The sequence below is a fragment of the Schistocerca americana genome, chromosome X, assembly GCF_021461395.2.
Source record: "Schistocerca americana isolate TAMUIC-IGC-003095 chromosome X, iqSchAmer2.1, whole genome shotgun sequence".
Lineage (NCBI taxonomy): Eukaryota > Metazoa > Arthropoda > Insecta > Orthoptera > Acrididae > Schistocerca > Schistocerca americana.
Window position 1 is genome coordinate 384827518 of NC_060130.1, and position 19462 is coordinate 384846979.

General features: G+C 34.7%; 1 protein-coding gene across 1 annotated transcript in view; it reads right to left on the reverse strand.

The window, feature by feature from the left end:
- Window positions 1-9408: 9408 nt before the first annotated feature.
- Window positions 9409-19462, reverse strand: part of LOC124554723 (sarcosine dehydrogenase, mitochondrial) — a 280579-nt gene continuing 270525 nt past the window's right edge. Inside the window, exon 17 of the mRNA XM_047128369.1 lies at window positions 9409-11717. Coding sequence (XP_046984325.1) covers window positions 11540-11717 — 178 coding nt within the window. The 3' untranslated portion in view covers window positions 9409-11539. The remainder of the gene's footprint in view (window positions 11718-19462) is intronic.

The window sequence follows — 19462 nt, forward strand, 5'->3', positions numbered from 1 at the left end:
AACATTCTGAAACACTTAAGCTAATCTGTCTGAAATGGTACTAAGCACACTTGAAAGAGTAAAGCATCAAAGCACTGGAAATTACTGATGAGGCGACAGTACTTGACATAAACATATTTGTATGTTTGTATGTGTGTGTGTGTGTGTGTGTGTGTGTGTGTGTGTGTGTGTGGGCACGCATGTTCACTATGTCAATTTAGGCAATCTTGTGTAGTCATGTAGTACTGATAATATCTTTTTCTGAGTACGGGGCAAAAAAATCCGATACTTTTAAACATTGCAGGCCACATTTAGTGACTGAGTGTTTCTATTTCCGTAAAAAACTGCACTGTCACTGTCTGTTTAATTTTTAATGGATGCTAAAAAAATTCTTACAGTTTCCTCCCATTGACATACTGAACTTTTAAGGCCTGTGATGGAGTGTTTGACTTTGTAAGTGAATACTAAAAAATTTCCCACCAGTGCCGTCTAGCACTTCTTTTCAATTTCCTGCCACTGGCGTTCTTGACGATGTTCATGGAGCTAGGGTCATTAATTACATCATTTTCTCTGGTATGTAGGCAGACCTGTGCTGTTTGCCTTTTTTATAGTTACAAAATCAAATACTTTCGCAATATAGTTATCAATTAATTTTTTATTAGATTTTCCATCATATGTAGGGTAGTCTGAACCATCAGCTTCGATAATTTTAAAGCTCCACTTACTTGAGCATGACGTGGATGAACCCATCTATCACCAATCCATATATTAATTTCAGTTTCTTTGTTAGGAATATTTAATTATTTTTACTTTTCTCATTCACTGGAAACGATCAAAATCGATAAGTCTAAGTCTTCTTCATTTAGAAACATAAAAATGTATTAATTTCTTTCATTTAATTTAGTTAATTTAAATTGCTTTTGCTAAAATTTATTAGCAACACCTAAATTTAATTTCTCAGTCGGCTAAATTCAAATTTTTGTATATTAATCGTAGTGGAATAAATTTTGGCAAATTAATAGCAAAAGCTTTCTTCTTAGCTCCAATAATTTGATTATTAAAGCCTAAAACTATCCCAGGGCTATTTTTTGTAGTCTTATATAATTTACCATCACTCACGATAATAACTTTATTTAAAGTTTTTATCACCAAGCGAGATGTCACAGCGGTTAGCACACTGGACTCACATTCGGGAGGACAAAGGTCAAAATAGCATCTGGCCTGATTTAGTTTTTCTGCAATTTCCCTAAATCGCTTCAGGCAAATGGCGGGACAGTTCCTCTGAAAAGGCAAGGCCAACTTCCTTCCCCGTCCTTCCCAAATCTGGTGGGGCCAATGACCTCGCTGTTTGGTCCCCTCCCCACCCACCCACCCAACCAGCCAGCCATTATCTTCTTTAATATAGAAATTAGTTTTTTAGACTGAATGATTTTTTAAAAACTTTTTAAAGTATATCGCCCAGATGGAGTTATTATAGTTTCTCCTTCACAACATAATTTAATAATTTTTGATGTAATATTTGTTGTTAAAAAAATTGTATAAAAACGAACTACTGCAACATTTTTATAACTATCTCTTATAGGAATAAATGATCTTTTTTGAGAACTTTTGAAGTTGAATTGAAGTAGGTGATAACTCATTTAATAACAATAAAAAGGTATATAATATTACAAAAATTTATTTAATTAATTGAAAAATAATTGGGAACCAAAAATAAGAATTCCAGAAGAGAAATTAAAAAATAAGCATGGCGAGTTCTAGCGTAGTGCTGTTTGATCTTTATAATAGGACCAAGTGGATGTGGTAAAACAACATTAATGATTGATAATTATATTTTAGCTCCAGGATGGTTAAATTGAGGTAAAAGTGAAGAGCCAAAGAAACTGGTACATCTGCCTAGTATTGTGTAGGGCCCCACGAGCATGCAGAAGTAGCTACTGCTGCACGACGTGGCATGGACTTGGCTAGTGTCTGAAGTAGTGCTGGAGGGAACTGACACCATGAATCCTGCAGGGCTGTCTATAAATCCATAAGAGTACGAGGGGGCGGAGATGTCTTCTGAGCAGTATGTTGCAAAGAATCACAGATATGCTAAATAATGTTCACGTCTGGGGAGTTTGGTGGCCATCGGAAGTGTTTAAATACAGAAGACTGTTTCTGGAGCCATTCTGTAGCAACTCTGGATGTGTGGAGTGTCGCATCGTCCTGCTGGAGTTGTCCAAGTCCAGTGGAATGCACAATGGATATGAATTGATGCAGGTGATCAGACAGGATACTTATGTATGTGTCACCTGTCAAGAGTCATATCTAGACATATCAGGGGTCCCATATCACTCCAACTGCACATGCCCCACACCAGCTTAAATAGTCCCATGCAAGGTCCATGGGTTAATGAGGTTGTCTCCATACCCGTTCCAAGTCCATCCAGTTGATACAACTTGAAACAAGACTTGTCTGACCAGGCAACATGTTTCCGATCATAATCCGTCCAATGTCAGTGTTGACGGGTACAGGCAAGATGTAAAGCTTCATATTGTGCAGTCATCAAGGGTACACAAGTCAGCTTCAAAAGCACATATGAATGATGTTCCCTTGAATGGTTCACATGCCGAGATGACCCAGTACTGAAATCTGCAACAGCTGTGGAAGGGTTACACTTCTGCCATGTTGAACAATTCTCTTCAGTTGTCATTCATCCCGTTCATGCAGGATCTTTTTCCGGCTGCAGCCAAGTCGGAGATTTGATGTTTTACCAGATTCCTGATATTCATGGTACACTCATGAAATGGTTGTAAGGGAATATAGCCACTTCGTCGCAACCTCGGCGATGCTGTGTTCTATCGCTCGTGCACCAACAATAGCACCAGGTTCAAACTGACTTAAACCTTGATAACCTGCCATTGTAGCAGCAGTAAACAATCTAACAACTGTACCAGACACTTGTCGTCTAATATAGGCATTGCCGACTGCTGTGCCGTCTTATGCCTGTTTACATTTCTCTGTATTTGAATATGCATGCCTATACTAGTTTCTTTGGTGCTTCATTGTATATATTTATCTTAAAAGTACATATATCGAACAAAATATCAAGAATTTACGAAAATGTGTAAAAAACAGTTAAAAACATAGATAAAGTCTTTGAATTTATTACTTTTATTGAAAATAATAAATAAATTACAACATTAAATGAATCTGAAAATAACTCAGTTGTTTTATTTGATGATTTTATTCTTGAATATCAAGATATAGTTAAAGACTATTTTACTAGGGGTAGACACAAAGGAATAGAATTTCAAAAATATTCAAACGATTACTTAGAAATAATCTAAATATTTAAATATTTTATACAAGATGATACAAATTTAAATCATGCACACATGACTTTGGGGGTGCTGATTTAAAATTTGGTGATTTTAAAGGAATGTGTAGTAAATGTTGGAATAATGATAAAATTGGATTTATTAGAATCGATACAACAAGAAAAATTTACGAAGGTGAATATAGAAGTAAAATTAATATTTTGTGAACAATATAATACACAAATGCATAAAAAATATAAAAATGTAATAATTAAAAAAAATTTAAAAATAAAATGTTAAAAATTAATTGTTAACAATTTTTAATTTTATTAAATATTTTTGAAATAAGACCCAGAAGTTATTAAATAATCTAGAATAAATAGAAAGATAAAGGAAGAATTGAAAGAAAATTTTTAAAAAACTGGTGGAAACACCAGAGAAAAGAGTATGATAAATATAAGAAGTATCAACAGGTTATTGGTGCTAAAGAAAAAGTAAAGAAGGAATTCTAGGCGTAGGTGATGCTGTATTAAAGCTGCATCGAATAAATATGAAGAAGAGATAAAAAAGAGAAAACAATAAAACATTAAAAAACTAAATATGAGTGAAAGAATGCTGGAAACTATCAACCATACTGAAGATCAAGTTTATGGATTAAGGCCTGTCACTACATTTACATTTCTTAGTAAACTACCAGTAAAATTTGATGAGATAAATAAACACTTGGTGAAACAACATATGAGGGTACAGATGGTTTAATGAGTCTTATAACTACAAAAAAGGTTACTATGGATGCTATGGATACAAAATTTAATACTGTTGATTTATCAAATTAAGCTGGTACATTATTTTGTTCAGGGGCATTGTATTCTGGAAAGAATACAAATAAAATGAAATCAAATAGATGTATTGGATATATTATTTTGATAAAAGAAATTTTTGATGTCTATGTACCAAAATAATCAGCAGATTTGCAGTTAAGTGCAGATTTAAAAAATGGTGAAGGTTTAAAAAAGACATACAAAAAAAACTGAATATATTTGGATGACTGATGTTGGAGATTTAATCAATGAATTACCTGCCATTCATGGAGAACAGTTAGTTGGAAACACAAATGAAAAGTTGGAATAGCAAAAATGCTAACAAATAAATTTAAGGTCTTATTATTAATATTTCAAAAGTTGTACCTTATTTTAATTAGATTTTTGAATAATTTACCTCATACATTTTGGAAACCAGAAAAGTGTAGTAAAGGTTTAGTAAAACCCTTAATTAATAAATTATTGTTTGAAATGCATCTTCCTAGTTATAATTATTGTGATACAGGAACAAAATTAGAAAAAAATTAGCTAGATGTTATCAAGGAATAAATAAATAATATGAAGCTTCTATAAAAATTGTATTTTTGTCAAGGTACTCAGGAAAAACATGAAGCAGTTAACGAACTTAAAAAAATATATTCTGAAGGTTCACCATTTGGTGAAAAATTAGCAGCATGAACAATAAGAGGAATAATGTTATATAAAAGAAAATTAGATACAGATCTCGACAAAAATGATTGGGGAGTATAAATATTTTGAAATAAGATAATTTTAAACATGTTCAACTAAGATAATTATTAATTACATTAAATTTTTAATCAAAATTCATATTATTGAAACCTTATAAAACTTTAATTTATAAAAACAAATAATTTTAGTATAGAATATTCTTTTCTGCCAAATGGTAATATTAAACTAATGCAATTAAAATTATAGTATATTAGTGAAAAAGTAAATAATTTTGATAATTTTAACAGATGTTCAAAAATAAAGAGAGATAAAAAAAACTGAAGGCAATTTACTTATAACACTACTTACGCCTGTTTGAAAAAATTATGGAACATTTAGGAAAAACATGAAGGAGGATTTTTTCTTTTATTATTGGATGCATGACCGCATTTATCTGCTAATGATTCACTTGCTGATGCATCATTTACTATAGCAAATGTACTTACAAATAAGAAGAAAGGTGATAAAGAAATAGAAGAACAAAAGCAACATTGGTTAGAATTTGAGGAAAAAGTGCTGGAGTAAAAAAATTAGGAATAAAACAATTTTCAAAATGAAATTAAAAATGTAATAAACATTTTATCAAATTTTGATACAGAAAATCTAGCTACACAATTAAAAATTAAACATTTTAGAAACAATTGATGAATTTATTTATGCTCACTTAGGTTTCTCAGTTTCACAGTCTGACTGTGGACTGGCATGTGACCAACTGTGCGACACTGGTATCGGTAAGTTGCAACCCACAGGTGCTGCTGATGTAATTGGATAATATGTGTCTTGATTTGATAAAGTTGTATGGACGTTGTTGTGCAAGAGTTGCTCACCCAGTGAGGTGGAAATTGAGGGAGCTGTGTGTGGCTTCTGGGAAGGCTCTTCATCTAGAATGTATGCACTGGAGATTCTTTTGAAAAAGATATTTGATTGAGGCCATGAGGGGCTGGTGCTGCCGGAATTAGTCACTGCGTTGTGTGCTCCAGTGTTTGTGTGAACTCTTATAGGATGTTGCTGGAGTGTTTCATTATTTCTTGGCTCTCTGTTAGGTCGGCAGGAATGCAAATTTGTTGTCCGTAGACTAACTGATTCTGCCCAGAGCAGTATCTGTTTTTACAGACATCCTTAAACCCAGTAATACTACAGGGAATGCATCAGTTCAAGTACTTTCATGGCACTTGAGCACTGATCTGAGTGTTCTGTGCAGATTTACTACCACCCTGTTACTTGTGGGATGGTAGCTTTTAATTTTGAGGTGGAAGATGCCACATAGATCTCTGAGCTTGGTAAATAGCAAACAGGCAGATTGTTAACTGTGATCTATGGTCACTGTGGCCAGAAGTCTGAATCTGGTGATCCATGTGCAAATGAATTATTTTGTCATTGTTTCTGCTAATATATGGGTGATCGGCATAGCTGCAGGCCAGTGGGTAGGACAATTTATTTTTGTTGACGTGCAATGACCCACTTCCTTTTGTTGGCAACATAAACAAGTTCTTTCCAGCTGACAGCACTGTTTGTCAGCAAAGCATCAAGGCACACTGTGCATGGAACCATGAATGTCATGTTGGGACACACCATGAATAGCTTGGAATAAAGCTTTGCGGTGTGCCATGATGATATATGGGCATTGTTGACCTCTGGTAGTGTTGTACTGTAAGGTGAATTGCAGTGCTGGGACAAAGATCTCCTTTAGTTTGTAACTGGAGCCACCAGTGCATAATAACATTTATAACTCTAGATCAGTGCACTGGGCATTCACAATGGCCAAGACACTCCACTAACTGCATTGCATGCCCATCAGACACAATCTGTGACAATATTTTTAAAGCCATTTATATGGCAGTTGTCCATGCTAAAGTGTCCTACATATTCTAGGTGTCTTATGTGGTGAGGTGGGCTTTGCTGATTAATGTTTTGGAAGGCAGAGACAATTGAGCAATGATTAGTGAAGATGGTGAAAATCTCTGTCTCAAGGTTGCTGCAAAAGGATTTTACTGCTTTCTACACTGCAAGAAGCTCTCGCTCAGTTACCACCTGATGAGCTGGTGAAAGTTTGTTGGGGGAAATATGCTAAAGGTCCTGATAAATGATGTAATATTCAATCTTGGCTATTCATGGATTTGTCAAAGAAGCCCATACATGTTCCAACAAAGTTTGTCAATTTAACCTCACTTTTGAAGCACATGTAGTTGTTGTATGCTGTATTTAACACTACCGGGAATGACTGCAAATGTCAATAAAGCATTTGTAACACTGACTCTGGCACTCTGTTTAAACAAGAAGAAAAAGAAGATGAAGAAATACTGGCCCAGGGAATGGTTTAAAATGAATGAGAAATATACACACAAAAACTTGTTGAAAGAAATGCTACACTCAGAACCTGATAATTACCCCAGGAAAGATGTATATTCTAGTGCATGGAGATTACTAATTGATGACAGCGTGCTTCAAAATATAAAGATGTGTACAGAAAATAGAGCATGCCAAGACCTACATGATGATGATTGGACCATTAGTGTCGATGCAATAGAAGCCACAATATCACTCATGTTTTTATGAGGCATATATGGAGCAAAAAAGCTTCCTTTGAAGGTGTTATGCTTGAATACATGGGGACCAACATTTTTTGAGCAGAAATTAGTTCACAAAAATATTCTGGTTTATGTGATTTGATGAAAAGAGCACGTGTTCACATAGACTAAAGACAGATCGTTTTGCACCTGCCACCCATATGTGGAATCCTTTCATTGCCAATTCCTTGCTGTGCTATATTACAGATGAAAATATCACTGTGGATGAGCAACTGCTTCCATGCAAGGCTAGATGCTCTACCATTCACTACATGATCAATAAACCAGACAAATTTGGAATAAAGTTTTTTCTTCCAATTGATATGAATTCTAAGTATCTATTGAAAGGGTTTCCTTTCCTAGGCAAAGATGAACTGCATCCCACAAGTGTTCCCCTTGCAGAGCATATTGTATTGTGTCTTATGCAGCCCTTTGTTTTTGCAGGAAGAAAGATAACTTGCAACAATTTTTTCACGATGAAATGCCTTGCAAAATATTTGAAATATAAGAGTACAAGCATTTTAGGCACAGTGAAGAAATCTAGAAGGGAAATACGTAGATCAGCAAAATCTGTTGTAGCACCTTTGCCCACAACTATTCTTTATAAGTCAGATGACATGACTAACATGCTATCAGCGGAAAATGAACAGAAATGCACTTATTTGAGTTCAATGCATGACACAGTAAGTATCAATGAATGACACCCTAAAAAGCTACTAGACTCAGTGGCCTACTACAATGATATCAAGTATGGCATTCATGTAATCAATCAAATGGCTCAGCTTCATGTTGTGAAATATGGATGCCACAGATGCCCCAAGCATGCTTTTTTCAATGTCTTGGTTTTAGCAGCTATAATGCTTGGGTAGTCTATAAGGAAGTAACAGGAGAAAAATTAAGCAGACATCAGTCTATATACAAACTGGCAGAGGAGCTGGCTTCAGCATATAAGGCCACAAGGCTACAAAATACTCTTCCTAATACAGTATCACAACATTGTAACATTCAGAAGACTTGCCAAATTGGAGGGCATAGAGGCAAAAATAGAAGCAAGCATTTATGCATAAAGTGTGGCAAGTATGTTTGTGGACCATGTTTAGGCAATGCTGAATTACACCTGTGTGAGGTGTCACAACACAGTAGGTGGTTTTGAATGAGTAAAAGCAGGGTTATAACTGTTTTCTCTAGAATATGGTGTGCTTTTCTGTTATTTGTGTTAAAACACATTGTTTTCTTCTCTACAGAAAGTTATCCATTCCACATTTTGTTACATAATGTTTTGATTAATTTGTAAGTATAAAATGTTCATTGTACCATATAATTCTACAGAAAAACATAAAACTGTATCCTGGTAAATTGTGTAACTTGTCTGAAATAAATTCGTATATGTTAAAATGTGTTTACTTTTTTAAAAACGGAAAATGAAACTGTATCTGTAAAAATGACGGGTTGGTTCTTCCAAGTGGATTGGAATCCCTGGTCCTTCTAGTGTTAAAGATCATTATAACTGATGAATTAACTTTAAGAAGACTATGGCTACCAAGGAACGCAATTGGAGGGTCAGTAAATGTGCAAGATATGTTGTTATTGGTGTTCCTGCCAGAAGAATACAGCTGCCATTCTTGTGTAGGGTGTAGATAATCAGAGTTGGGAGAATAACTTTTATCCTTTGATTCTAGTCTATGGCACAATATAAATAGGACTGCCTATTCAGTAATAGTTACATATTTATAGATATTTATGTACTTGCTTATTTCATTGTATGAATTTCGTATATTATCATAGCCTCTGGTGTTTCTGTCATTTGTATATTTAGTAACATCTGTTATTCTGTGTGGCACTGATTACTTGTTTAACATAGACAACATATTTTACTACTAGTTGCTTGATATAGTTTAAACATATTTATGTTGCTAGCTCCATATTTTAATGTAAAATTATGTTATATTCTGGTTATCAATAAACCATCAAGTACAGAAATCTATTTGGGCTGAAAGGGTGAATGATACACTGTTTATAAAAACATAACTTTATTAGTCACAGAAATACTGTATTTCCCATTTAATCACAGAAGTTCTTGCTGCCAGAGAAATAAATTACATCTGAGGATAGAACATGGTGTCTTACCAAATGGTATTACTGCATTTTGATAGTTTTGAGAGCCTCACAGATATATGTAACGAGTAATGGCAGGATTGAAAATAGTAAAAATTAAAAATAGAAAACTTAACATTTCAATGTTCTCAATGTGAAGTATGTCACGTGGCACTAGTATTATACAAATATAAAATTAATACTGCTGTTCTCAATTTTAAAGCATCATACTGACATTGAAATCATTGTATTCAAAAGGGTATGAATTACTCTGCCCAAAATAAACTCTTACACCAAACACATGTTATTCTATTTCCTGGTTTCCAGGTCTACAGCAACCCTAGACTTCTATGTACAGAATTAATGTTGCTCAATATGTCAAAAATAAATAAAGCACTGCACCTATGAAATGAAAGTATGATGTCCCTGTTAAGAATTACATGTCAACTGTAGTATGGAATATAGTGATCTGATAACTTAAATGTCATTTTAAGGAAGTGTGTAGGAATCAGGAAACCAGTATTGAGAAGAATTTTAAAACTAGAAAAGTCTTCAGGCATTCTGCGTCAAAACAGAAATATGTGAAGTATGGTAAGAAAATATATATGAATGGTGCATTGCATGAGAATAGAATTAAAACTAAAGAGCATCATTAATACAGTGTAAGTAGTATGCCACAGAACCAATACGAAAGTAGTTATCATAAGAAAATATGAGCTGGAATAGCAGAGAAATTAGATGAGCATCAGCAGCAGATATGTCTTCATGTTATCAAATGACGTTATGCATGGATCTCCACTGTGTATAGGCTAGGATTGTTGCATCAGAATAATATGCCCCAAATCAATGTGTCTTGATTTAGTTATTCATTGTTGTAAAAATGTACATACTAATCATCAGCTAAACAGTAGGGCCTACTTGGATCTAAACAATGTGGAGGAAATGGCTGATAGCGTAAAGTGACATATGACATGGCTTCTAGGAAGCCAACGTATGGATATATACTACATATCTGGTAAGTGTGTGCAGTGCTATATGGAATCTCATACAAGTGTTTCAAAGCAAGTATTTGATTAAGAATAATTCCTGTTTGAGGTTGACATTATGGAATACTATAACAATAAAATTACTGGTTGACAGATCATTTGATTGCTGGATTCTGTACTATCACAATACTGGGATTTATGGAAATCCATTTACGTATATTTCCTTTAATTTGCGTTGTTCTTTATGCCACTACCTGCTTTCTTCTACAACAGGACCCCTCCCCCCCCCCCCCCCCCCACCAAAAAAAAAAATATAAATCTGCACCGGTAATACATACAAGCTTAAATGCTGGTCCACTGTTTAATTGATCATTGCTTGTGTTTTTCTTCATATCTATTATTGTTTGACTTACATTTATTTATCAAGATGCCCCACTGACTATCTGTTTTGATTTTCTTCTCTGGCAATACAGTCTCTGAGTAGTGAAATGCTTTTAATCACCCTCATTTTCATTTGCCAATACCTTCCATAATGCAGTCTTCTGAGTCATTATTTCCACATCCTTCATAAGTTTCACTAATTGCTATTTATAATTGGTTATAATATTTTTGGTACTGTATTTACATAAATATTATTACCTGTAGTCCATTTCATTTTAATTTATGTGGATTTGAACTATATTGTTGACATTTATATCCACTTTGTTACTAACATAAGATGATATGAAGCCCGATATTGCTATTAACTGAAAGAGTGGTAAAGGCAAATGCACAATAAACCATTGACAGACACTGAACTTTTCCTGTACAGTTACCAAAAACTTGATGAAAAATATGTCAGTTCCTGTTCTGGCACCAAGAACATTCTTTTTCTTTTACTTCACATGCTATGTTGACAACTGGAAAGTTCCAAAAACATATAATTGTACTGTACAGTACATTTTGCCACAAAGTGCTTCTAATTTTAACTAACCAAGGCAACCATATATTTTACTTTACATAATACATTTTGAGACTGTGCTTTTCGTTCCTCTCAGTTTATTTGTACATAAATATTCTTAAAGCTATTGCCTTATTGGTAATGGCTCATCATAAATTCCTTGAAGTCTTTTCCCCTCTGGGTCAAATGGGCTTTTTATGTATGGAACAGCATCGTATCGATTCCCCATTATTTCAATCTGATATAAACCATTTAGAAGAAAATCTGTAGTAATTTTGCGACCATCTGGATGCCTCACATACCTGCAACAAGAAGGTAAGAGTAAAATAAAATAACATGTCTGGTCACAAGTTTTTGATCAATTAATATTTTATTACCATCACAATTACTATTATCATGTTAAAGCATTAATTCAAAAGCAGTACCTCATTCCTCTTTTGCTTGAAAACAGAATGGTATTCAATCAATATGTGTTGAATTATGCTGGCACGGGTGGCTGAGCGGTTCTAGGCATTACAGTCTGGAATCGCGCGACCACTACGGTCGCAGGTTCGAATCCTGGCTCGGGCATGGGTGTGTGTGATGTCCTTAGGTTAGTTAGGTTTAAGTAGTTCTAAGTTCTAGGGGACTGATGGCCTCAGAAGTTAAGTCCCATAGTGCTCAGAGACATCTGAACCATTTTTGTTGTTGTTGAATTATGTCCTAATTGAGACAGTTTTCTATTTTATATCTGTGAACTTGTGGGAACTACATACAAAATAACACTGCTGACAAAATATTTCACTCCCCACTGCATGGGGAGACAGTGCAATCTATGCTTCCTTCTAGTACTGACGTAGTTTGCTACTGTGTATCAATTGTGCAAAAAAGTATTATTGTTCCACTAAACCATGTCATGTCTCTATTATTTTATCCTCTACACTGTACGGGACTATATTGTTGACCTGTGGCAACTGTGGCAAATATACCCTCAGCTGGATGTTCTACAGCAGCAATACAGCCAATCTGCACCAATTGTACACTGCAATTCACAAAGTTCACCCATGAGTGCAACACTATATCATGTTGTGCTCCACAATCAGTCTCCCCAAGAAGTGTTTTAGAAAAAAGTGACAGTGATACTCATTGGTGAACCAAAAACAATAGAAATGGTGAAAAATGGGGTCCTAGTGAGGAATTATTGTGTTTTGTGTAACCTTGACACCACCACCCCTCCACAAGTGGCACATACTAAACATTTACCACAGGATCTCACATCTATTTGACAACCTACCATGATCAACAGTTTTACCATGCCACTTGAACCAAATTTCAAACTTATGCCACCAAAGTCATGCAAAAATTCAAAGGGTTCACTTGTGCTAACCACTGTGCTGTATACAGGAATGAGACATTCAGCTTCATTATCACCACACATGGTATTGCGTGGTTCAACACTCCTATCAAAAGTTTTCCATTAGATAATTTACATCCAGTGTATTTTCTGCACCACTGCAGAGATAGTTTTGTGTCAGGTACACATGGCAATCAAAAAATTACACTTGTTAAAAGATTTCTTGAAGGCAAAGCTCTGTCATGGGTAAATTTAAATATAAGTCAGTGGGTAATGTATCAGGGTTTCGAGAAAAGTTTTTTAAATAAATTTTGGTCAGAAGCAGAACAGAGGAGAAACAAAAGTGAATTTTTGAGTGGTCCTAATTACAGGAATGAGAATGACACTTTGAAAGAGTTTTGTAAGAACCAACTTAGAAAATTAGCACATCTTGACAAACCATTTGACAAAATGACCTTGGCTGATGCACTCAAAAGTATATTACCAGAAAGATTGCAGTGGGATTTAGTACATGGACCTGACAATGGTCTAGAACATTTTTTACGATTTGTTGACAGGCTGGATAGAGCAGTAGAAAGAATTATGTACCATAATAATGAGAATGATAGAAATCACAATGGGAATGATCACAGAAACAGAGATAATGGTAACTTCTATGAGGATCAAAGTGTCAATATAGAGAAAAATTTTGAACATCAGCAGGATAGGAATGATGCAGACAACCATGGGCATTTTATTAGAAGAAACAATCATAGAAGTAACTACTTGGGTAATGGCAGCTCACCTCAATGAAGGTCCACAGTTATGGAGCAAGGAAACAAAACAAACACAGGATCTCCAAGTCACACTTCCAATTAGACAATAGTAACAGTGTTAATGATATGACACATGTATCTGAAACTGAACAGAAGGAATATCAGATTTCCCATTTATGTTTTGATCAAAACTTTTGTGATACTACATCTAATTATGATGATGTAAGTGCTAATCACAAACCAGAATGTGAGAGTAGTGAGACTTTTGATGTAGTATGTACTAATGGTTTCTTTTCTTGGGCAGAAAACAGTATTGTTGTTGTACATAAATCAAGTGATGACTCCATTGGATCTGAACTAGGTGGTACTTTTGATGCAGATGTGAATTAGAGCTGTGAAGCAACTGAAGTTCATAAGTCTGAGACTGGTGGCCTATTGCAGACGAATGTGGGTGAAGTAACTGACTTTGATGGAGATGAGACTTGTATTGTCAGTTATGTTGTCGATGAAGTAATTTTGGGGGAATATGATGATGATGAGTATCAGATATTTGTGGAGTTAAAGAATAATGATGTTTCAAAGTTATTTGTAAATGATGATGACAATACAGGTAAGGTAAGTATTGTATGTGATGTTGTAAGTGAGGGTCATGGAATATCAGTCCAGTCAAAACAGTTTTTCATTAATGTCATGCAGAATAAAGATCCAAACAGTAAACGTGAAGTATCTGTGAGCCTGGAGAATAAAGATGAAAACTTGTTGAAGTTTTGTTTGGAGCCAGATTGATGATAACTTAGATAAAGGTGCATTCTGAAATAAGTTAGCTGTGGTTAGTCAGAATTTGTATTCCAATTTGTGGAATGAAGAGAAAGAGGATCTAAGCAGGAAGTTTAATTTTGACAGTAATGTGTTTTGTGTTCCTTCTGTAATGTTAGTTGTGCCACGGAATCTATTTATTGTGTTCAATCTTTACATGACAACATGAGTAATCAAAATAATGTTATGATACCTGTAAAGTTGATAAAACCTTGTGAAGACAGTGTGGATGTACCATTTTATGAAATTGAAAGTGATCTTTTGCATGAAATGTTTGGCAACAGGGAGAATGACTCAGATTTTGGGCGCCCTTACATTAAATTAAAATTGATGAGTGGGTAGGCAACTATTTGATTCAGGTAGCCTGATTTGTGGTATATCTGAACAATTTAGAGACAAGATCAAGTACAGTAAAATTTTTGTGGAAATGTCCACTGCAGATGTAAAGATAAGAGGAGCCACAGGTAAGCAAAGCAAAATGGAAAATCTCAGGTACTTTTAATTTTTAGTATAGAAGACAAGACCTTTGAACATGGATGCTTAGTGACCCCTAGTCTGGAAGAAAATATACACTATATTTGCAAGTTCATACAACTATGTAATTCTGTTTTGTAGTATACTTGTGCTACAGAATTTGATATATATATGCCATGCTACTAAACGAGTAGGTACTTTTACAATTTTGAAATGGGACAATGTCACTAAATATCTAATAACAAATTTCTTATTTTACAATGCTATTAGGGTTAAATATTATTATTATTCCTGTGCACTCTCCAGAAAATAATTAAATTTAATTGTCATGAACTTGTTTGGGTAAAGTCATGGGTGTTGTGGTAAATTGAGTGAAGACTTGTTTTACACATGTGTACTGTAAATATTAGGAATAGTATTTTAAAGCTTCATATGTGCAAACCAAACACATACATATGTCAAACACAGAATGCTTATGTCAGTACATTGGGGACTATAGTCCATACCTCATTTTGTAGGCATTTGTTGGATGCTGTGTCAGTGCAGTCCAACTTGTCTGGTTTGTGTACATAATTTCTTCTAATCTACTAATCGCTAAATAAATTTTACTTTGAGACATCTTTAGTATATCTGTGTGTATTACCTTACTAGTTCATTTTTTTTGCATTTAGCTCTGTTTATTAATGTACTGGGTATGTGAACACTTTTTAATCCGTTCTGACATAAATCCTGTATACTCATTTTTTCAACATAGATAGGCAAAGGCGGGTATTGAACAGCATACTTAGTACACAAAACAATGTTTCAGGATTCAGAGTGAAAGCTAGACACGAATTATCTATCCGTTGGAGTGTGTGATGAGAAATCTAGGGAGGAAACTGATAGATGTGGGTGAATCCACTCCCACACTCCTATATGACTGCACCCTTGTTGATCCAGTCAACTTACAAGAGATCATAGGTGCTGGGTAATGTACTCCTGCATCTGCCAACTACATCAGTCTTGTGACTGAAATGTGTAAATTATTAGCCAAGAAATTATCCTACATGAAGAATTCATGGAAATATTTGTTTAGAAAAGTAGTCACTCCTAAGGACAGTGTTATTCCACGTAACTGTATGTTTTTTTCAATTAGGGGGATTAATTTCCCAATACATTATCTAACTTTAAATAATGCTGTGGAAGGTTGATGTTCTATGATATGATTTGTTATGTTCAACATCAAAATGTGAAAACTTAAAAAGTTCACAAGTACATTCTATGAATCATGTTGTAAATAATTACCAGAACCTGATAACATTAGGCACTGTTAGGTTAGTAGTCATACATTGCAATGAATTTTCTTATCTCAACACTCAGTATGTATTTTTTAAATCAATTGTAAATGAATCTTCTAGGCTTCTATGTATGTTGGTTAGTTTGTATGAACAATTAGCAAATAGTGTGGAAGACATTTATGATTGTGAACATAAATTGAATATAGACTGTATAACAAGATGTATGCATTTCTGATTTCACACTCTGACTTTGGTCCCCAAGCTACTCGATTATGTCATAATTCAAAGCTATTTATGACACTAATTGCCTGTATTTTTTCTGTATTGCCTGTATTATTGTATCTCATTGGAACTTTATTTGTGGACAAATTAATGCTTAACTCTGTTTTGGGTACCCTTGGTCATCACGACTGTGTGTGTTTACACAAGGAGAGTGTGCAACTATTGATTGAGGCTAGATGTGTCCTCTAATTATTCTTTACATATGATTGAACTTACTGATATATGTTTATGAACTTTATTCATTTTGTTGTGTTGAAACATTTCTGCTGCTGTGTACACGGTGTGGTTTGGATTCATGGGTCGGTCTCCACATCGTAAGCATAGGCCCTAATATTTTTTTCGCTATTTTCTCCTTGCATGAGTCAACATATCCTTAAATTCTCTGGTGTATGTGGCTGATTGATTTTGTGCTATACTCTTACTTGTGATTGAGTATATTCTTCTGGTCTGTACCTATTGTTGTGAGTTTTTCGAGTCGGCTCACTCATCATACATTTAGGCACTGAATTTTTTTTCTTCTCTTTTAAGGTGTGACTTTATAGATGTAAACTTGCAATTTTTAATTCTAGTAATTTACATTGCCTCTGCACTTATTTCTGTAGTTTAGTGTTGTAATGGTGTAGTTTTGACTTTGAATCATTTGCCTTGAGACAGAATGTTCCACAGATCTCGGAATCTGGATTCTGTGTCCTCATATATATTCTATCTTTCACATAAACTTTCACATAATATTATACATAATATGTTATATTTTGAGCTGAAATTTATGGAAAGGAATTACTTTATTTTGGATGTTACAATCGATTAGTACTAACTCTGAATGTACAGTTAAAATTATTTTCTTAGAAACATTTGAAATTACAAATTACTTGGCGCCCTTAAAATTTCTATTATTAATTATGCAATCTAGTACTGTTTACTATGTTTATTTCTGGATTTATTTATGAAATAATAATCAAAGCTAAAAGAAATTCATGTCTGAAGAGAACTTGTAAATCCTTTGGAATATTATTTCCTCCAAGTGAGATAGTAGTAAGCATGCCTCTGACATGATCAGGAGATGTATTTTTGTATTTTGTGCAAACAATGTAATTTCGGCTTTATGAATGTGAAAATTAAAAAGACTGTATGATATGTGACAAAATGTACTAATGTAAAAACAAAAATTTTGCAACAACCATCTTCAAAATTATTTAGATCAATTCATGAGGACCTAAAATGTGAAAATTTCAGCTTCAAGAATCAGACACCTTGACAAGAAGAACTGGGGCCAACTCTGCAAGAAAAGCTAAGTAAACTAAAAAGTTTATTCTAGTCTTACTCTTACCAAATCACCAGAAAAGACTTTGCTTATTGTGGATAATAGCTGGAATTAGGAAGGAGGGGGGGGGGGGGGGGGGGGAATTACAAGTCTACTACCTGATTCAGCTAAAGGCATGCTTATTCAGTGTCACACTGAGTGCATAGTCTCTGGTGTCATCACTCACGCCCTCCATCTAAAGTGACAAAATGTGTCTACAACTATCTATAATGAAGAACGACCGGCTACAGATATGGATGAGCATTAACACCATTTCCTTGATTGAGTCACCCCACTCGAAAAAATTCAATGAATCCAGTTTTGTCTCATTGAAGAATACTTAGAATCTCTCTGCCTCCAGATGGATGACTACATGCTTCAACAAGCAATACAAATGACACCCATTGAGCTTACCACAGCAACATATAATATAAAATGAACATTTAATGAACAACATGCCACCTCAACTATGGTGCTGGTTATGAACATCAGTCGTAAAGTGCACCATATCCATACCACACCAGAGCTCCCCGTTCATCACAGACTGTGCCAGCTCACACCTGATAAACTGTGTATCATGAAGATACTGGTTGATGAACTTTTAGTTCAACCCTCAGACAGCCCATGGGCTTCACACATCAAACTAGCACTAAACAAAGATATTACTCAGTGTTTATGTGGCGATTTCAGAATCTTTAATACATGCACTATCATTGATAGTTGCCCAATACCCAACATACAAGGCTTTACCCATTATCTCATGGGTGTATCTGTGTTTAGAGTGTGGAAAGATGATGTTTAGAAGACGGCAATCATTACACCATTCAGACTGTTTGAATATTTTTTTATATGCCATACGACCTCAAAAATGCAGGCCAGACATGACAACAATACTTAGAGAGCATCTTCTTCAAGCTGTCCTTCCGCTACACATACGCAGATGACATTCTCATTTTCTCAGGAGATAACAACACCCATGAAATATTTCAAAGAAGTTCTTGATAGTCTTTCCACAGATGGTGTCATTATCATGGACAAAAAATGTCAACTACAAGAAAATGAATTTGCTTTTCTGGCTCACGTGGTTTCTATTTCAGGCTCCAGCCAGTACCACAATCAACAAAACTCATTTTATTTACATGTCAAGTTCAGTAGGACTGAATTGAGGAGCACATCTCCAAGGTCATGGAACGTGTCAGTACATGAAATTACAACATGAAAGTAATAACAGATAAAAATAGATGTTTATGAACCCAAGAAAGTCAATCCATAAGTTTAGGTAAACTCAACCAATAATACAACAAGAATCAGCTAAATTTTTCAAGGAACTCCTCGACAGAATAGAAGGAGTGACTCATGAGGAAACTCTTCAGTTTCAATTTGAAAGCATGTGGATTACTGCTAAGATTTTTGAATTCCAGTGGTAGCTTATTGCAAATGGATGCAACAGTATACTGCACACCTTTCTGCACAAGAGTTAAATGAGTAAAAGCTGCTTATTGTCAGGAATAAGCTAATACTGTTAACAAGAAAGACATTAATGGCCATAGGTTGTGTTCCAAAACTGAACAGCATAAAGACAGAACTGATGACACTTCCTGCAGGACCTGACCATCTTTTTGCCAGACAATGCTCAAGCACATACAGTGCAAGCTGTTACTGATTTGGTTGACTGATGGGGCTGCTAAGTGCTATACCACCTACTGCACTCCCCTGAATTAAGACCTCATGAGTTCAACTCGATTTCTAAACTGAAGGAAACACTTCATGGCATTCACTTCAGAACTGCTACAAATTTGTCAGGTAATAG